This window comes from Primulina eburnea, chromosome 15 (genome assembly GCF_022965805.1).
Source record: "Primulina eburnea isolate SZY01 chromosome 15, ASM2296580v1, whole genome shotgun sequence".
Taxonomy (NCBI): domain Eukaryota; kingdom Viridiplantae; phylum Streptophyta; class Magnoliopsida; order Lamiales; family Gesneriaceae; genus Primulina; species Primulina eburnea.
Window position 1 is genome coordinate 30,793,911 of NC_133115.1, and position 16,399 is coordinate 30,810,309.

General features: G+C 35.9%; 2 protein-coding genes across 10 annotated transcripts; one reads left to right on the forward strand and one right to left on the reverse strand.

The window, feature by feature from the left end:
• Nucleotides 1–6,017: 6,017 nt before the first annotated feature.
• LOC140814720 (uncharacterized) lies at nt 6,018–11,130 on the forward strand. 9 transcript variants are annotated; one of them, XM_073173792.1, is made up of 5 exons: nt 6,018–6,105; nt 6,189–6,249; nt 10,322–10,457; nt 10,542–10,632; nt 10,873–11,130. In XM_073173792.1, the coding sequence occupies exons 1-5, from the start codon at nt 6,033–6,035 to the stop codon at nt 10,998–11,000; spliced, it is 489 nt and encodes a 162-aa protein (XP_073029893.1). In that variant the 5' UTR covers nt 6,018–6,032; the 3' UTR covers nt 11,001–11,130. The 9 variants fall into 9 exon arrangements, with proteins under 9 accessions (XP_073029893.1, XP_073029898.1, XP_073029896.1 ...); XM_073173799.1 differs by lacking the exons at nt 6,018–6,105; nt 6,189–6,249 and adding exons at nt 7,931–8,079; nt 8,564–8,609 and having other exon boundaries at nt 10,873–11,124; XM_073173800.1 differs by lacking the exons at nt 6,018–6,105; nt 6,189–6,249 and adding exons at nt 7,931–8,079; nt 8,564–8,609 and having other exon boundaries at nt 10,325–10,457; nt 10,873–11,124.
• A 3,139-nt stretch (nt 11,131–14,269) lies between these two features.
• LOC140814806 (aluminum-activated malate transporter 10-like) lies at nt 14,270–16,399 on the reverse strand. Its single transcript, XM_073173903.1, has 6 exons — nt 15,927–16,399; nt 15,703–15,843; nt 15,350–15,622; nt 15,129–15,250; nt 14,884–15,027; nt 14,270–14,797 (listed from the first exon to the last, which is right to left on the reverse strand). The coding sequence occupies exons 1-6, from the start codon at nt 16,264–16,266 to the stop codon at nt 14,360–14,362; spliced, it is 1,458 nt and encodes a 485-aa protein (XP_073030004.1). The 5' UTR covers nt 16,267–16,399; the 3' UTR covers nt 14,270–14,359.

Below are 16,399 nucleotides of genomic sequence, written 5' to 3' on the forward strand. Positions count from 1 at the left end.
CCGTAAAAAAAAGATATTGCGGTTGCATGGAAAGTGGACGATTCCCAAATATATTTTTTTATATTGCCCACGGCCGGGTTGACAAGTGTTTGTTCATATATCTGTCGTCGGTGGTCGACATTATATTCAACAATATGGTGATTTTCCAGGAAGTTGCTCGTTTGGAGGCGGATGGGACTTTTATATTTGATGATGGGTGTCGTTGTCCTGACGTGCATGCTAGCTTTTTCCTCGAAGTTTCATAGCGAATACATGACTCGTCGATATTATTCTTGCACTGTATTTGTCTGGTCCGGATTCGCAATATGCCATCAACGATGTTTCCCAAAAGTTGAAATAAGTTTCGGAAACAGCCTCGAAATGCAGAAATAATCGGAATCCAGTCTTTCTTAGCAAGTTTCCACTGTACCAGGGTTACTTGGGTCCTGCTCATATCACAGATCCAAGTAGGGGTGGGAAAAAATACCGAAATACCGAAATACCGAAAAATCGTGCCGAAAAAAATACCGAACTTATCGAAAAAATCGGTATACCGAAAATTTCGGTACGGTATCATACCGTACCGAAATTTTCGGTATCGGTATCGGTATGAAATAATTTTTTTTTCGATATTTCGGTATATACCGAAATACCGAAAATAATTTATTATTATTATTATTTTTTAAATTTAAGTTCGGTATACCAAAAAAATGTCGGTATACCGAAAAAATGTCGGTATTTTCGGTATACCGACATTTTTTCGGTATATCGACAAAATTTTCGGTGTCGGTACGGTACCGATATGAGTTTTTTTCATCATACCGATATTTTCGATACGGTATACGGTACCGTAGTTCGGTACGATATACCGTACCGTACCCACCCCTAGATCCAAGAGCCACAAAAATGACCCAAGGTTTTTTAGCATGTCGACGAAGGTCAATTCTGGCCCTTGGATTATTGGTGGGGCATTGCCTATCACAACTATAGCAGAAACAAATTAAATGGGGAAATTATATTTTTTTCAATTTTAGTAATGTTATGAACAATTCGCAGTTTTAGTATAATAATTTGTATTTTTTTCGATTTCAATCCTTTTTGCTCGAAATTGAAATTGGCCACGGTAAATTGTATTGCCGGTGAATAGGTACGCTGAGTTAGAAAATGAATTTGAGAATTTTGGTGGTAAAGTAGTTTATGTGACCTTTAAAAAAAAATCACGCAAATAAAATAAAAAAGGAAAAATCTTATCAAATAAAAATCTAGTGATATAATGATATTAATATCAGTATTATTAATATCAGTATAGCAGTTTATGAATGTATCTTTAGCATTAGTTTAATAAGAATATGTATCTTGTGAGACGGTCTCACGAATCTTTATCTGTGAGACAAGTCAACCCTATCGATATTTACAATAAAAATTAATACTTTTAGCATAAAAAATATAATTTTTTTCATTGATGACCCAAATAAGATATATGTCTCACAAAAATACGATATGTGAGATCGTCTCATACAAGTTTTTGCCTTCTTATTATGTAGTTCTCTTTAATTGCTTCACATGTTAATTGCTATGTGTAATTTAAACTTAAATGTAATTTTGAAAAAATTAATAATAATGTTTTGCAATTGGTAAGTTGTTTGTAGTCAAGTATATTTAATTTGCTGACAAATTTCGACATTGTCTTTTGTTTGATTTTTCGACTATTTTATTCATCAACATTTACTTTTAAATTTTAATATTAAGATTAAAAAGGATTAATTCCTTGTACACTAAAGTCAATACAATTATAAAAAATTTTAAAATAAGAAGATCCCTAAATATGTTTTTTTAATTAAGATATCACCCGTATGTCTATTATATACTAAGGATACGATTGTTACATTATAATAAAATAAAGTAGAAATAAAATCAAATTTACAATAAAATAAACAAAAGAATGAAATTATATGTTGATTCAATTCCAATGGTTGATATCGTAAGAAACAAAAAAAATTTAAATAAAAATATTTCAATAAAAATATATTTTTAACTAAAAATTCAAAATAATGTCTACTCGAGTTATTATTATTATTATTATTATTATTATTATTATTATTATTATTATTATTATTATTTGTAATAATAATAATAATAATAATAATAATAATAATAATAGTAATAATAATAATAATAATAATAATACAAATAATTATAATAACTAAAATATTGGTTTAGATTAGTTAAATTAAATTAAACTAAATATATGACAGATTTTTGTAAAACACAAAAACTTATGTGAGACCATCTCGCTCGTCAATCTTTTGGATCCATGAAAAATTATTAATTTTATTTCAAAAGAATTAATTTTCACTTCAAATATGTACCAGATCAACCAATATCACATATTTAGATCCATAAAATCATCTCAAAAGAAGACATACTCTTTGTAAAATTATAAAAATGAAAAATTGGGATACTGATACACCATAAACGGGCCCCGTAATTTCAGACCCAAACCCACGGCCCATCCCTAGCCCTAAACTGGAAGTCCCATGACATGATCGGATATTTTTCTATAAATATCAGATTTGAGTGTCTAATTCAGGATTGACTACATTGATTTTTAGCAGCACCCTTAACTGCTCTCTCATTATATTCTCAGTCTCTAACTTGAGCGTCGGAGGGATTACGCCACGACACCCTCCCGCCTCCTTTCTAACGGTCCTCTTCGTGATTTCAGGTCTAGAGTAAATTCGAGGTCTACATTTGGATTGCTATCATTTTCCAGAACCAAACTCTAAATTTTCAGTTAGTAGCACTTGGCGCCGTTTGTGGGAATGTTGAACTAAAACGTAGAGATGGTAGGCTGGAGAGAGAGCAAAATGACTAATTCAGTGTCGTCGTGTCCTCATATGAGACCCAAACAACCTCTTCTTGAGGAGACAGGACGTGAACAACCTCGTCCTGAGATGAGGGCCGAACAACTTCGTCCTGATGAGAATTTGGGGTACTTGACCCTAGAACAATTGAGCCAATTCATTAAGCGTGTTGGGCGAGAGCGTGCTAGGCGAGCACTTAGTGAGGCGTGACGAGCAGCTGCTGGGCGAGGAAGTGGCGAGGGAGATGGGTGCGCGGGCAGGAAAGTGCTAGGCGAGAGAGGCAAGGGGCAAGGAGTAGCGACAAGCGAGGCTGTGCGAGGAAGTAGGGCAAGGATGTGGCAAGGGCGAGAGGTGCGCATGCAAGAAAGCGCTAGGCGAGGGAGGCAAGGGGCGAGGCTGTGCGAGGGAAGTAAGGGCTTGGCTGTGCGAGACAGGCAAGTGGCAAGGAAGAAGGGAGAGGCGTGCAAAGGGGCGAGGGCGTGAGGGCGAGAAGCAGGGACGGGGCGAGGCGAGGAGGAAAGAAAGGTGAGGGCACTGCGCAGGAGGTGGGGCAATTCAAAGGGCGATGCGAGGAGGGGGCGATGCGAGGAGGGGGCGAAGCGCGAAGGTATGGGCAGAGAGGCTAGGCGATGCTGCGTGATGCGAGCGATGAGGAAAAAGTAGGGGCGACAGGTGATGTGTGCAGGGTGGGAGGGCGAGGTGATGAGGGTGGTGATGGGCAAGAGTCGGCAGCAATAGGTTGGACATGGGCAAACGGTGTGGGCGAAGCGAGGCGAAGGTAAGGAAGCGAGGCGAGCGATCGAGAGCAGGCATCGACGAGGAGAGGTAATAGCAGGGGCGAATATCACGCAAGGTTGTGCTGAGCGAGGAGGCGAGGGCAGGGCTTGTGTTGGCGAGGGTGAGGGCCAGCGAGGGCGGGCGGTTGAGGAGGGCTGCGGTGCGAGGACGGGCGAGGGTATGCAAGAGCGTGGCTATGGGCGAGCGTGTGAAGCTGGTGGGTGTGGCTGTGCTAGGGCTAGCGCGCAGGTGATGCGTAGGCGGGGGGGAGTTGGTGACTGGGATGCAAAGGAAATACTGTGTTGGGGAAATAAGGATAAAGTGGCCCCGCACAGATATGGCTCTTCAGAGTGGAAAGATGAGTTAATTTGCTTTCGAATTTTTAAAGACTAATGAGAAACAGGGGAAAACACACAACTCACATGTTGTAAACCGATGACAACACAACTAATCGAATTTCGAACTTACGATTCAGTTCGACTTGGGAGGGGGAGACTGATGATACCTCATAAATGGGCCCCTCAAGATCCGACCCAAACCCTCGGCCCATCCCTAGCCCAGATGGAAGGCCGATTACAGACCCATATATTCTCTTTTAAATACTAGGTTTGAGTATCTAATTCAAGATTGACTATATTGATTTTTAGCAGCACTCTTAGCTGTTCTCTCATTATATTCTTAGTCTCTGACTTGAGCGTCGGAAGGGTTACACTGTGACAACCTCCCGGCTCCCTTCTAAAGGTCCCTTTGTTATTTCAGGCCTAGAATAAATCTGTGGTCTGTATTCGGACTACTATCACTTGCTGGAACTGAACTCTAAATTTTCAACGAGTATAAACTAACATTCTCATCCAATTGGGATGGAAGGAATGTTCACATGAATATAAGAGTAATCATTCTCATTTGAATGATCGATGCCAAGCATGAGTAGAATTTGATGGGAGTAGAATTTGATGGGAATGAATTCTAACTTCCCATTCTCACATAATTCTACTTCCCATTCCAGTATGCCCTAACATCTAACAATCATTGTACGTGGTTTTCATATGCTCACATGCTTTAATTATTTGAGTAAAATATATTGTTTAAAAAAACACGCAAACTTTGAGATAAAATAAGGATAAGCCAGAAAAACGAGAAAATATGGAGAAAAGTATCACTACAAAAAAGCGGGTGGGTTGGCGACGGTTTTATGATAAACCGTCGATATTGTAGCGACAATTTTTGATAAATCGTCGTCGTATTAGCGACAGTTGTAATAAAATCATTGTCGTATTGAACCAAGAATTAAAAGTTTTTTGTTTCTTGTTGTACATTTTATAATCCAATTCTGAATATAAAAATATATTATTAGTAAACTACCAAAAGACACCAAGTTAGTGTAACAAAAATTATTTATTTCACATTTTTTAATTAAAAAAATATTAAAGTTGTGTAAACCATAGTTTCTTGTTCATCTACTTCAATAATCAAAACCATAGTTTCTTGCTCATCTAATTCAATAATCAAGTTTAGTGAAAAGAGCTTTCGATTGAGATAATTTTTTTTAATTTGTTTGTGGGTTCTAGGGAAAAGAGTTTGTTACTGTTGGATGCACAACACACTTACAACATGCATATATTGTTTAACAGATCATCAAATACATTGGAGATTGGCACAGTGTACAAGACGACGATCGATGAATGAGGATGCAAGGAGCAAAATGTTCTGGTGTCATGATTTTGTAATATCAGTAATGTTTAATATACTAACTCAATATATTCAAACACACACGCAGAGCGTGTGCCTCGACGGCTAGTTATTACTGAGATTTCGTTCTAATTTTGAGATATTGATAGTAAAAAAAATTAGTTAATTATTGGTATTTATAATTCATGACTTTAATAACAAATTATTATTTACATGACGTCATAAAAATGGTTAGATTAGCGATGGTCTATGCTACACAGTCACTACAATAGCGACAGGAGACCCTGCTTGTAAAAAAAATATGCTAGAGGCCTGCCCAAGGAAGAAATCACAACCAGGGCCCCCTACCTCTCCTTAGTAGCCTTCGGGCGCAAAAGTTACAAGAATAAAATCCGGTAAATTTCTCTTGATGGAGAAATCGAAGAAGCCACAGTAGCGACGGTTTGTGATATTCTGTCGCTAGATTAGCGACGGTTTATAAAATACCGTCGCTATACTAGAGACGCGATTCTTCGGCGATGGTTTTATATAACTGTCGTTATTCGCGACGGTTATTGAAACCGTCACTACTAACGACGGTTTTAACACCGTCGGTAATAGCGACGGTTATATTCCATTTGTCACCGTTCTCAATCGGCGACGGTTTTTAGAAACTTTCGCTATTGGCGACCGGTTAACTCAAAACTGTAGCTAATGGCGACGGTTTAGAATAAACCCGTCGCTATGTTTCTATTTATACATCCAATTAAAAAAAAATCCCAATTGTTCTTCACGCGATTTTCGCATTTCTTCTCTGGTAGTAGCGAAACCCTATCAATTTTTTCGCAGTTTCGTTTTTTTTTGTTTTGTACTAACTTTTTTTTTGTATTAATTTCGTAGATTTGATGGTCGGCACAATCTTCCAGTGTTACGTAGATCTACATATCTTCGCGCACGTCTGGTTTTTAAAGCATTTTCTTTATAGAAATTGTAATATTTAATTTTTGTGTCCTACTTTATTTATGAATTATATTGTAGTATTTTATTTATGAATTTTAACATAGTAGATTATTAATTTTGTAAATCATGAATGAGTTTTTTTTGGATAAGATTGAAAACACGAAGCTACGGTTTATTTAAATATCTTCGCTTAATGTAGCGACAATTTTTAAAAAACCGTTGCTGAAGATAGCGACGGTATTTAAAAACCCGTCGCTATATGTAGCGACGGCTTTTAAAAACCGTCGCCAAATATAATGACGGTTTTGTGAAAAACTGTCGCTATGTTAACGGTTTTGTGAAAAACTGTTGCTACATATAGCGACGGTGTATTTAAAACCGTCGCTATATGAAGCGACGCTGTATATAAAACCGTCGCTTTAAGCGAACGACGGTCTCCTTTTCACCGTCGCTTAATTGAGCGACGATTTGTCTATACCGTCGCGAAATAGCGACAGTGTTCTTCGATGAAATCGTCGCTATGTGGTTACAACTTGAGAAACCGTCGCTATATGAAGGCGACGCTAACTCCGGTTACGGACGACTAAACCGTCGCTTCAACCGTCGCCTCACGGTTTTAGCAACGGTTTTGATCGTCGCTAGCCCCGTGATTTTTTTGTATTGTATGAAGATTAACAATAAGTTCATGACATCAAATATATAATTAATTATGTAGGGGTACAAATATAATTATCACGAAACTCATGTGAGACAGTTTTACGAGTTAATTTTTTGAAACAAATATTCTATTCGGTTCATTCAAGTGTTACTTTTTATTGTAAATATGAACAGAGTTGATCCGTTTCACGAATTAAGATATGTGAAAATCTCTCACAAGCGACACTCTATAATTGTACAGTTAAAATTAAACCATCCACGAACCAATTGAATTTTAAAAGTATAACCTCACCTTTTTTTTTGGAATATAAAACTACCTCTACACTTCTCAACACGTAAATTTGCTTAATTTACAAACCCTTTTTCGCCACTCTCTCAATTCACCTTTCATCAACTGTTATACACCTCATTAATTCTTAGGACCAATTATACACCTCATGTTTCAATTAATTTAAATTATAATTTTTTCCAAATAATTTATTATTAATTTTTTCATAAACAATATGTTTTAAATCAATATTGTCTTCACATATGCTTTTCTTTATATTTTTTTATGCAAATTACAAAACCCTAAAAAAAATTATTTTTTTTTTAAAAACAGAGAACTCAACCAAAAATTCGATGCAAAAATTTGGGTGAGACGGTCTCACAGATTGTATTTTGTGAGACAAATATCTTATTTGGTCATCCATAAAAAAATATTATTTTTTATTCTAAGAGTATTACTTTTTATTGTGAATATGGCTAGTGACGAGGAATTCAGCAAACGGAGGCTTTCAAGCCAGAGTGCGCTATCAAAAACTTTAGAGACGATAGATAATAAGAATAAGGGAAAGTAGTAGGAGCCGGGTAATGTTACGGCGAGGCCTCACTAGGCTGGGTAGTTAGGTCCTCTCAAAGATTCATGAATGCTCGGGTCGATTAGCTGCAGGAAAGGAAGCCCCTGTCCTCGTATGACTCACAGGATTGACTCGTATGATAGATAAAGATTCGTTGGACCTGTGTCGCAAGAGACCTACTCAAAATTCGAATACCAGACGGATGGGGCTTTTATATATTATTAAAATAAAATCAGATAGCGATATTCTCTTTGCTTACCCGGTTCTCCTCCTCTTCCTCCACCGCCGCCACCGTTGCCACCGCCCTGCCACCCATTTCCCTACCAATAGTAAAGGTACTATGTGTGCTTTTTGTCTTCTTTAGTGGAGCGATGGATAAAGTATTGGTTTTTACCTTTGGACTGAATTATGTAAAGGTGTTAATCTTAATTTTGACAAGATTGCCATGACCTCCTAAGACCCAATTATGCTAAACGTTCGATCCGTCGTTGTTTTCTATCCAAAAAAAGAAAGAAAGGAACGGGTGTTGTTTCGCGACTTCCTATTTATGAATTCTATTGGAGCTGTTTGAGTGTCGTTTGGTTAATGCTCGGGTATTTGTTTATGGTTTAAATGAGTTCTTCCTATTACCATAATGCAAATTTATTTTTCCTTATGCTTGTTTTTAAGATTTACATGGTTCACAATATAGGTTCATGTCTATTTAAATTTTAATCTTAAACTTGTCTGTGCTGTATCGACTGGTTTCATAATTATTTACTAAATTACTTGCTAGTCTTGTGAGTTGATAATTATTATGACGAGATTTTCGCTATATAGGAAACGATCCTGCCCTGAGGAATCAGATTTAATAACTAGTGTTCTTGTATGATTTTTAATAAAACGTACCTCTTTGTTTTTAATGAATAAGTAAGCAAAATCTCGTGCTCAAGCTTTGTTTTTTCCGCTTAAATTTAGGTTAATCTGTTACTTTTCGTGTATAGCTTGTTATTATTCTGAGACAGTCAAATTTTTTTTGCTGGGGCTCGCATATGCTTTCCCACTTTTTAAAATTGAAGAAGAGTTCTTTCAAAATATACTAGAAAAGTTCTGATGCTGGTTTTTATACCTGTTACGATGATGCGATCATGGAATTACAGATTGATTACATATATTTTTGTTATTTTTTAAATATATTTAGGCATTATTGGTCTGTTAGATGGCTAATAGTGCCTATAATCCATCTACCCTTTTTCTTCTCTGTATTTTTTGTTGTTGTCTAAATTTATGGAGTCGACACTTACTTGAAGAGTGTATTCGATCATTTAGGATCTCAGTTTCTTAATGTTTTGATTTTTGAACATGATATCAGAATTCTATGAGTCGTTAGACATTTTTCCATTTGAAATTTGTAGCAGTTAATAGCATTTTGCTCAAGTTTCCTGGCCTCAAATTGATTGTCAAAACCTCGGTGGTCATGAGTTCAAATTCCACCAGTTGCGTGAGATGTTTAGTTATTAGGCTAGGTTTAGGTAAATCATCCATCCACTGCATAAAAAAAATTAATTAATTTTGAACTCAGGATGAATAGGTCAAGTAATTTCTCACGCACCTGTTCAATCGCATGTGGAACACCTTAAATCTTGTCAAGTATTTTGGACATGGAAGTTGATACGTGGAACCCTTTTGAAACTCAAACCTGTCCCAAACCTAATTCATCTACATCCATTCATCTCTCGCAACTCTTCTCGTTCGCAAGCACGGATCCATACATAATATTGTAAAAAAGTTCCAAGGTTTTCTGGGTTGCGTGCCGTGTCCGGAATCGGATCTGAATTCGGTGGTACATGTTCGGATTAAATTTGTGTTTGTGCATGCATGAATTTTTCTGGCGACTTTTTTTCGATTATATATGAAATTTATTATGTTTTTCTGTTACGATTATTGCATTGGGTTTGAATGATGAGACTGATTTTTTGGATAATTTCGGTAATCGGGGGAAGTTTTATACTCAACTTGAGGATTAATTGATGTGTTTTTGAAAAGAATTGAGGGAAAGATTCCCATGGCTTGTATTTGGCCGTGTCTATTTGATCAATCGTCCTACCGAATGGAAAATGGGCTGAAATGTCGAACATTACAATTGGGATTCTGGTGCAAGTTCTAGGTTTAGTATCAGAAGTTTAAAAGATACCGTTAGTACTCTAACCTTGTCGTGCTGCTTGGATTATCCAACACCCTAGATAATCTATTTGTTATAGGATTCTTGTTTAAAAATTCAAGAGATATATCAATGCCCGAATATTACCTGAATCTGAAAAACTTTGTAGAGGATCGATTTATTTGCCTGAGTTTGATGCAAAGAATTTGTTTAGTTCAGAGTGTTGGTTATCTTAAGGGAGAAGTAATTAAACTCTTTAGTTCTCCAAGAGGGTCAAGAATTGAAATTGTGGACAAATGTCCATGCATCATCTAGATCTGATTCTTTATGGTTAAGGGTTGAAGGACATGGTTCCGTGCTTTTCTATGTTAGAAGGCTTTATCTCTTTCAACTCTACAAGAATATAATTATATTTTGACAAAAAGTTACAACATCAGCAGTAGTCTGAATATTGAACCGATGGAGTTCTGCCCAACATGTGCGAATATGCTGCTTTATGAGTTGCCTCACATGGAACGGCCAGCCAGATTCTTCTGCCCAACATGTCCTTATATATGTCAAATAGAGAACAAGGTAATTTGCTTGGCCATCTGTAATGTACTTTCCTGTTCTTTTCTTTTGTATTAATGGGTACATGCGCGGATTTCTGTTTAACAGGTTAAGATAAAGAGACACCTTCGCTTGGCTAAGAGGCCAATCGATCCCATTTTCTCCAAAGACGATAACAAGAGTTTCAACACCACCTCAGGTCTCTATTCCTTTCGGTTTTGCTATCTCTATGTTTTTTGTGTGTGATTTTCCATCTAGGACATTAACCACCTTCCTAGATCAGGGCCTTGCGCTTTATAGGGTAAAAATGCAACACATTCGATGAAAATGCAACACATTCGACTTCTGCTGCTATTTTATTTTAATTTTTTGACGCATTTCTGCTGCTACTTTTGATTGATCTTGTGAATGATTTTGTTTACATTTGTTCATTGTGCAGCGGTTGCCTGCCCAGAATGCAATCACAAGGAAGCTTATTTCACCCAAGTGCAAACCAGGTCAGCTGATGAACCAATGACCTTATTTTACAACTGCAAGAAATGCAATCACACTTGGAGGGAAGACTAGACTAGTGCTTTCATTTTCACATTGCATCAGCTGTCATATTCAATATTAGGGGGACTTCAATGGGTATTACTCTCCAAAAGTTCGATTTTATGTTTGGTCTTGTTCGGGAAAACAAAGTTAACACATTATTTGATCATCTTATTATAAATTTGTTTTTAGGATGAGATAAAAAAAATTGTTTTGTTTTGTTTTTGGTAATGAAATGGAAGGTCGAATCTTAATTTTCAGATCAGTCTTTTTGGGGAAAAAAAAGGTAATATATTCAATGAAAAATGCAGTACATATTAATGAGAACAAATGAATTTGTCCGGGTTTTTTAAAACTAATTATTGATGATGCCTATATTTTAACTCAATCAAATATGTATGGAATGAATAATTTTTTTGTGCTATGTTAGTACCAAAATCTATCTCCCAAATACACAATAAATTATTAATTGTCCATCGCAAATGAAGAACATATGTGTCCTAGTAAATATTTGTATTTTTTGACAGTTTTTTCATTGTTTTTTACATTGAAAAATGCTAACATGGTATCGAAAAATTCTAACGTGACATTGTATAAATCAGTAGTTTCTTTTGTCATGTCAGCAATTAAACCAAAATAATTAAAAATTAAAAAAAATTGAAAATTTAGTGGATTAAAACATATAATCGGACAAGTGAGTGGACAAAAAAAATTATTTTCTTTATATTGATGTAAGAGAGTTTTTGCAATATCTAAAAAATAATTTTTTTTTTTAGCCAAAAATGAAGACTTACTGGAAAAAATTCGCTTTTTTTAAAAAAAAATTTATTTTTCACTGAAAATGAAGAATTACAAATACCCTAGTCAAATTAAATATTACATAGTTTAGATAGATCATAAAATAGCTTAGGAATGGCTGAATCTGTTATTTCTGGCTTTATATTATCTTGGTTCTTTTTAATTTTATAATATGGTTATGTATGTCTATTCCTGATTGGATGGGCCCGAGAAGCTGAATAAATGGACTATATGGAACTTGAATTTTAGGAAAAAAATATATGTAAAGATTCAAATACTTTTATATTTTGATAATCTCCTGGTTGATATGTTTTTGAGCGAATTTAGTGTGGTTGATACGAGGATTATTCAACACTCATCGTATATAATGGTATATAATTAATCATACCAAACAAAAGATGTAATATTGAATGAAGTGAAATCATGCTAAAAGCATTCAACAAAGTTGGTGCCTTTGCTTATCTTGCAGCTTTTATTTGCTGTTCTTTTCATTATACAAGTCTTCCATGTTGCTTTGGTTTAGAAACTTGCTCATGGATTTGTTCAAATTTTGTAATCTGGTAATCAAACGCTGATTTAGTTTAGTGTACGTTGTATAAGTTAGCTCGTAAAACTGTTAGACTAGATGTCATGTAAGCCAACGATTGACTAAGAAATTTATTGACTCAGTTGTGATAAATTATCTTTATTTTAATATAATTTATATTTATTTTAATATAATTTATATTTCATAGTTTCGTTTTACTTTATATGTATACACATGCAATCAACATGGTTAAAGACTTTGATTATACTTTAATACAAATAAATCGTATTTCGATCTTTAAACTCATTTGTAAGCACTGTATATTTTAAATTCGTTGTTGGTCGATTCGGCCACCTGAAAACAAGGATAAAGACAGCTTGAGCCTGAGACTAACATCTGTGATATGTTGTGTATCGTGTTTTATGGTAAGGGCATGTAGATGTCCAATAATGCAGATAGATAATCATATATGATTGTATCCTCTCTCAGACTTTCCAAGTGGTTATCGTTCATCGAGAGGAAAAATATTTGGTTATGATTGTACATAATTAGTCCTTATGATCCGAGACAACTCCAAGACTCTACATACTAGGATTGTGCTCTGACTCGTTTATCGACTCCACGAGAGTCACGAGGTGGCGAGGTTGGGTGCAATTGCGACATGTGTAGGAGCTGGTGCATTGTAGTCGGGAATTCACCGCTCGGTGATCTATGGATATCCTATGCGATCTAACGAAATAGTAGTGCATGAAATCTCTGGCAGAGTATAGAATGTACATTAGGGACAAGAGTTCTCTAACTGTGCATGGAATGACACAATGAATATTTCATGAATGTATCGCATAGCTGTCGAATCTAATATACAACCCTCGACAAACCAATGGTTGCAGATTCGACTGCGATATATAAGATGAAGTGACCATACTGTACTTAGTCATAACCGATTGGTTCTTGCAGGCACTATCAGTGATACTTATAGAATTATGAGGCAATGCTACTATACGTTCTTACCATGATTAAATGGGTTTAATTAGAAATGATTTCTGACTTTCTTGTGATCAAATGTTGGTATATAGAATTAGACAAATTAGTGTAAACCCGAATAAAGTAAAATTTCCTGAATCACAAAGAATTGTGAACTCACGGCTAGCTGAATCATTGAAACATTTAGGGTAACACAAGCATTGAATATTTTGTTCCCGCTGAGACATTAAATTCAAATATTTGAATTTATTAAAATTATGATATAGTAAATTCAAGGAATTGAATTTATGATAATTAAAATTTGGAGAGAATAAATGCAAAGAGTTAAATTTATGAAAAATTGAGAGTTTAAAATATTAAAATCAAAGGTTGAGTTTATAAGATAATAAATTAAATATAATGAGAACATGTATAATGAGTTTGTAGGAGTACACGTCCAACATGCTAATTAATTAAAGTTCTTAATGGACTTTGAAATATTGATTAATTAAACTAATTGGACTAGTCAAATTAATTAATAACCCTAGTAGTATTTTATTTAATCATTTAGTCCTAAACCTATAATTAAAGGTTAATGACTCAATTTTAAAAGGGAACAAATTAAACCCTAGCCTCTCAATATTTTCGGCCACTTTAAAGAAAATTTAAGGTTTGAGCCATCAACTTATTTTTGATATCAACTTTAAATTTTCTAGTGCAATTTAGAGGTGGAACAAATAGTCCAGTCGAAGAGTTGATTGGAGACAGAAGAAAAGATTCAAGAATATCGTTAGTAGGAAATACTACAATAACTATCACCGTCAATATCGGGATAGTTGGTGCCAAGTTATTTATTTATTCAAGGTATATTTATAAACGCCTTATGAATGTTTATTTTATTCAAACTATACGAGTATCCAAAAACGTCATTTGAATATCAAATAAAATTTTTAAAACTTCCTCTATATATTGGATACGAGAAAAACGATTTTTCAACAAAAACACACAAAAATATCACAGAATACTTCAGTTATGTTAGATAACCATACCATTCTGAAGGGAATTTATTGTAATATAATCATCATATTTTTATTCCACTATCTTGTTAAAACTTTTGGGTTCTGGAGTTGCATTGATTTTTCATGATTTCATCGCTTTCAACTTTGAACTCCGCCTTGTTGGCCAGTGAATTTACTGCCTCGGCAATCTTTTCCGTTCTTGCTGCAATCTCCATGAGTAAGGATGATACCGTGACTAATGGTACAATTTGTACAAGGGCAGGACTTGCAATCGTATCTCCTGCGCCATTATCAGACTCTTCGAGTTTCGGTACAGTTAATGATGCAGTCGATTGTTCAGAGAAAGATTTCAAGGCATTTTGAAGTTCTTCAACGGCGTTGTTCATTTCTTGAACTATTAGAGAGATCTTTGTTGATTTTTTCATTGTATTGATAACCGTGGATAGTTCTTTTATTACTAATGCGGAACTAGAGCTTAATCTTAAGCAGAACTTGCTGAAATGAGCTTTGAGGACATCCGGAGCCTGAAAATTTCGGAAAAAAGCATGGATGCTTAGTTATAATTGGTGAAAGATAATGTAACAGAACCTGCAGGATCCATTTATGGTACCTTGGCATCTGAATTGATGCTACCATTAAGGGCTTCAATGCAGTAAGCACAGCTTCTCAGTGAAGCTCCAACCTTCAGGTACTCTTTCCATGGATGTCCAAAACTGAAGCCTCCATGCGCAGGCTCCCATCTGGCAAAATTAGCCTGAGAAAAGCAGTAACATGGTTCAGCAAAATGCATGGGCATTAACTTTAAATGTGCATTATCATGCAGGTTCTCAGGAAACAGAAAATAAGGAGACACACCAAGGATTCTTCGGTAGCCTTAGAACCAAGCACGCATTTGGAGCCTAGCAAAATCTTTTTGGGAGCTTCGTTCTTGGTATTATCAGCATTCGCATCGTTGCCGAAATAGTCCACTAGACATCCTGTGTTTTTTAATGGAAGAAATCAGTCCATCAATTAACTCTCCCTACATGTAATATGATTTTCATGTTCTGGTCGTGAATATTGTTGTTTTGTTTTACCATCCAAGGAATCAGCAAGCTTCTCCATGTTGTTTCTGATAAGGTTGTGAAGCTCACTTCCGGCCCACACGGGGAAAAAAAGCATGGTTGTGATGATGCAGATGGAGGTCCCTATCATAATGGTGGATAATCTGTGGTGAGCCAGCTCGAACAGTTTCTCCACACGATAGCCTGAAACCGAGACTAGGCTAAAGGTGAGGATAAAGATCATGGCCCCATAGTCGAAACGTGCTTTGACCGACGGAATGAATCTAGAGAAAGTTGCTGCAGCAGCTGCAAGAAAAATGAGCATCCATGGTAATTAATTCCTCATAACAAATTTATTTCGATATGCATGTTTGTAAAAGATGTACCTAAGAGGAAAACTGAGAGTTGGAGGATTATGGGTTCAAATCTATGTCCCGACTGACTAGCTATCCAATGAACGCCAACTCCTAGTGCTCCTGCCAAGCAAGTTCCAATTGCTCTATTCACACATTTGCATAATGTTGCACCTGCATTAATATATAATAATGTGATCACTCATAAATATTACAACTAATAAACAATATCCTTTCGATTTTTACGACTAGCGTACCGACGTTGTATTCGAACACAACCACCACAGTCATAACAGCCCACATGGCATTTCCTCCAACTCCACGATACAATGGCCTCATGTAGTAAAAAACTGACACCAAACAAAGAGCCAGCCCTACTTTAATGCAATGAATGAACTTCTTAGGGTCGTTCAATCCTATGTTCCAAGCCTTTAGAATGAATCCCCATAAGTTGAACAAAAATCCCATAAAAAATCCTTGTAATGCTCCACAAACTCTGGTTCGTGGCACGCGTTCGGGTACTAGAACCTTCGATGATCCATCCTGCATGTTAATTCTCCATTCCAATCCTCCGCTTGCCGCACTTTCTTTGACCATCTTTCTGGAATTCGCAAAGCTATGAAGGAGAAAAAGAAGTGTTTATTTGGTTGAGTGAATGGTTCGAGTTAGCCTATGACAAGAACTGCTCGATGTTCTTCTCCTGCCTCTCTTTTGCAGGCTAGCTAGTTTG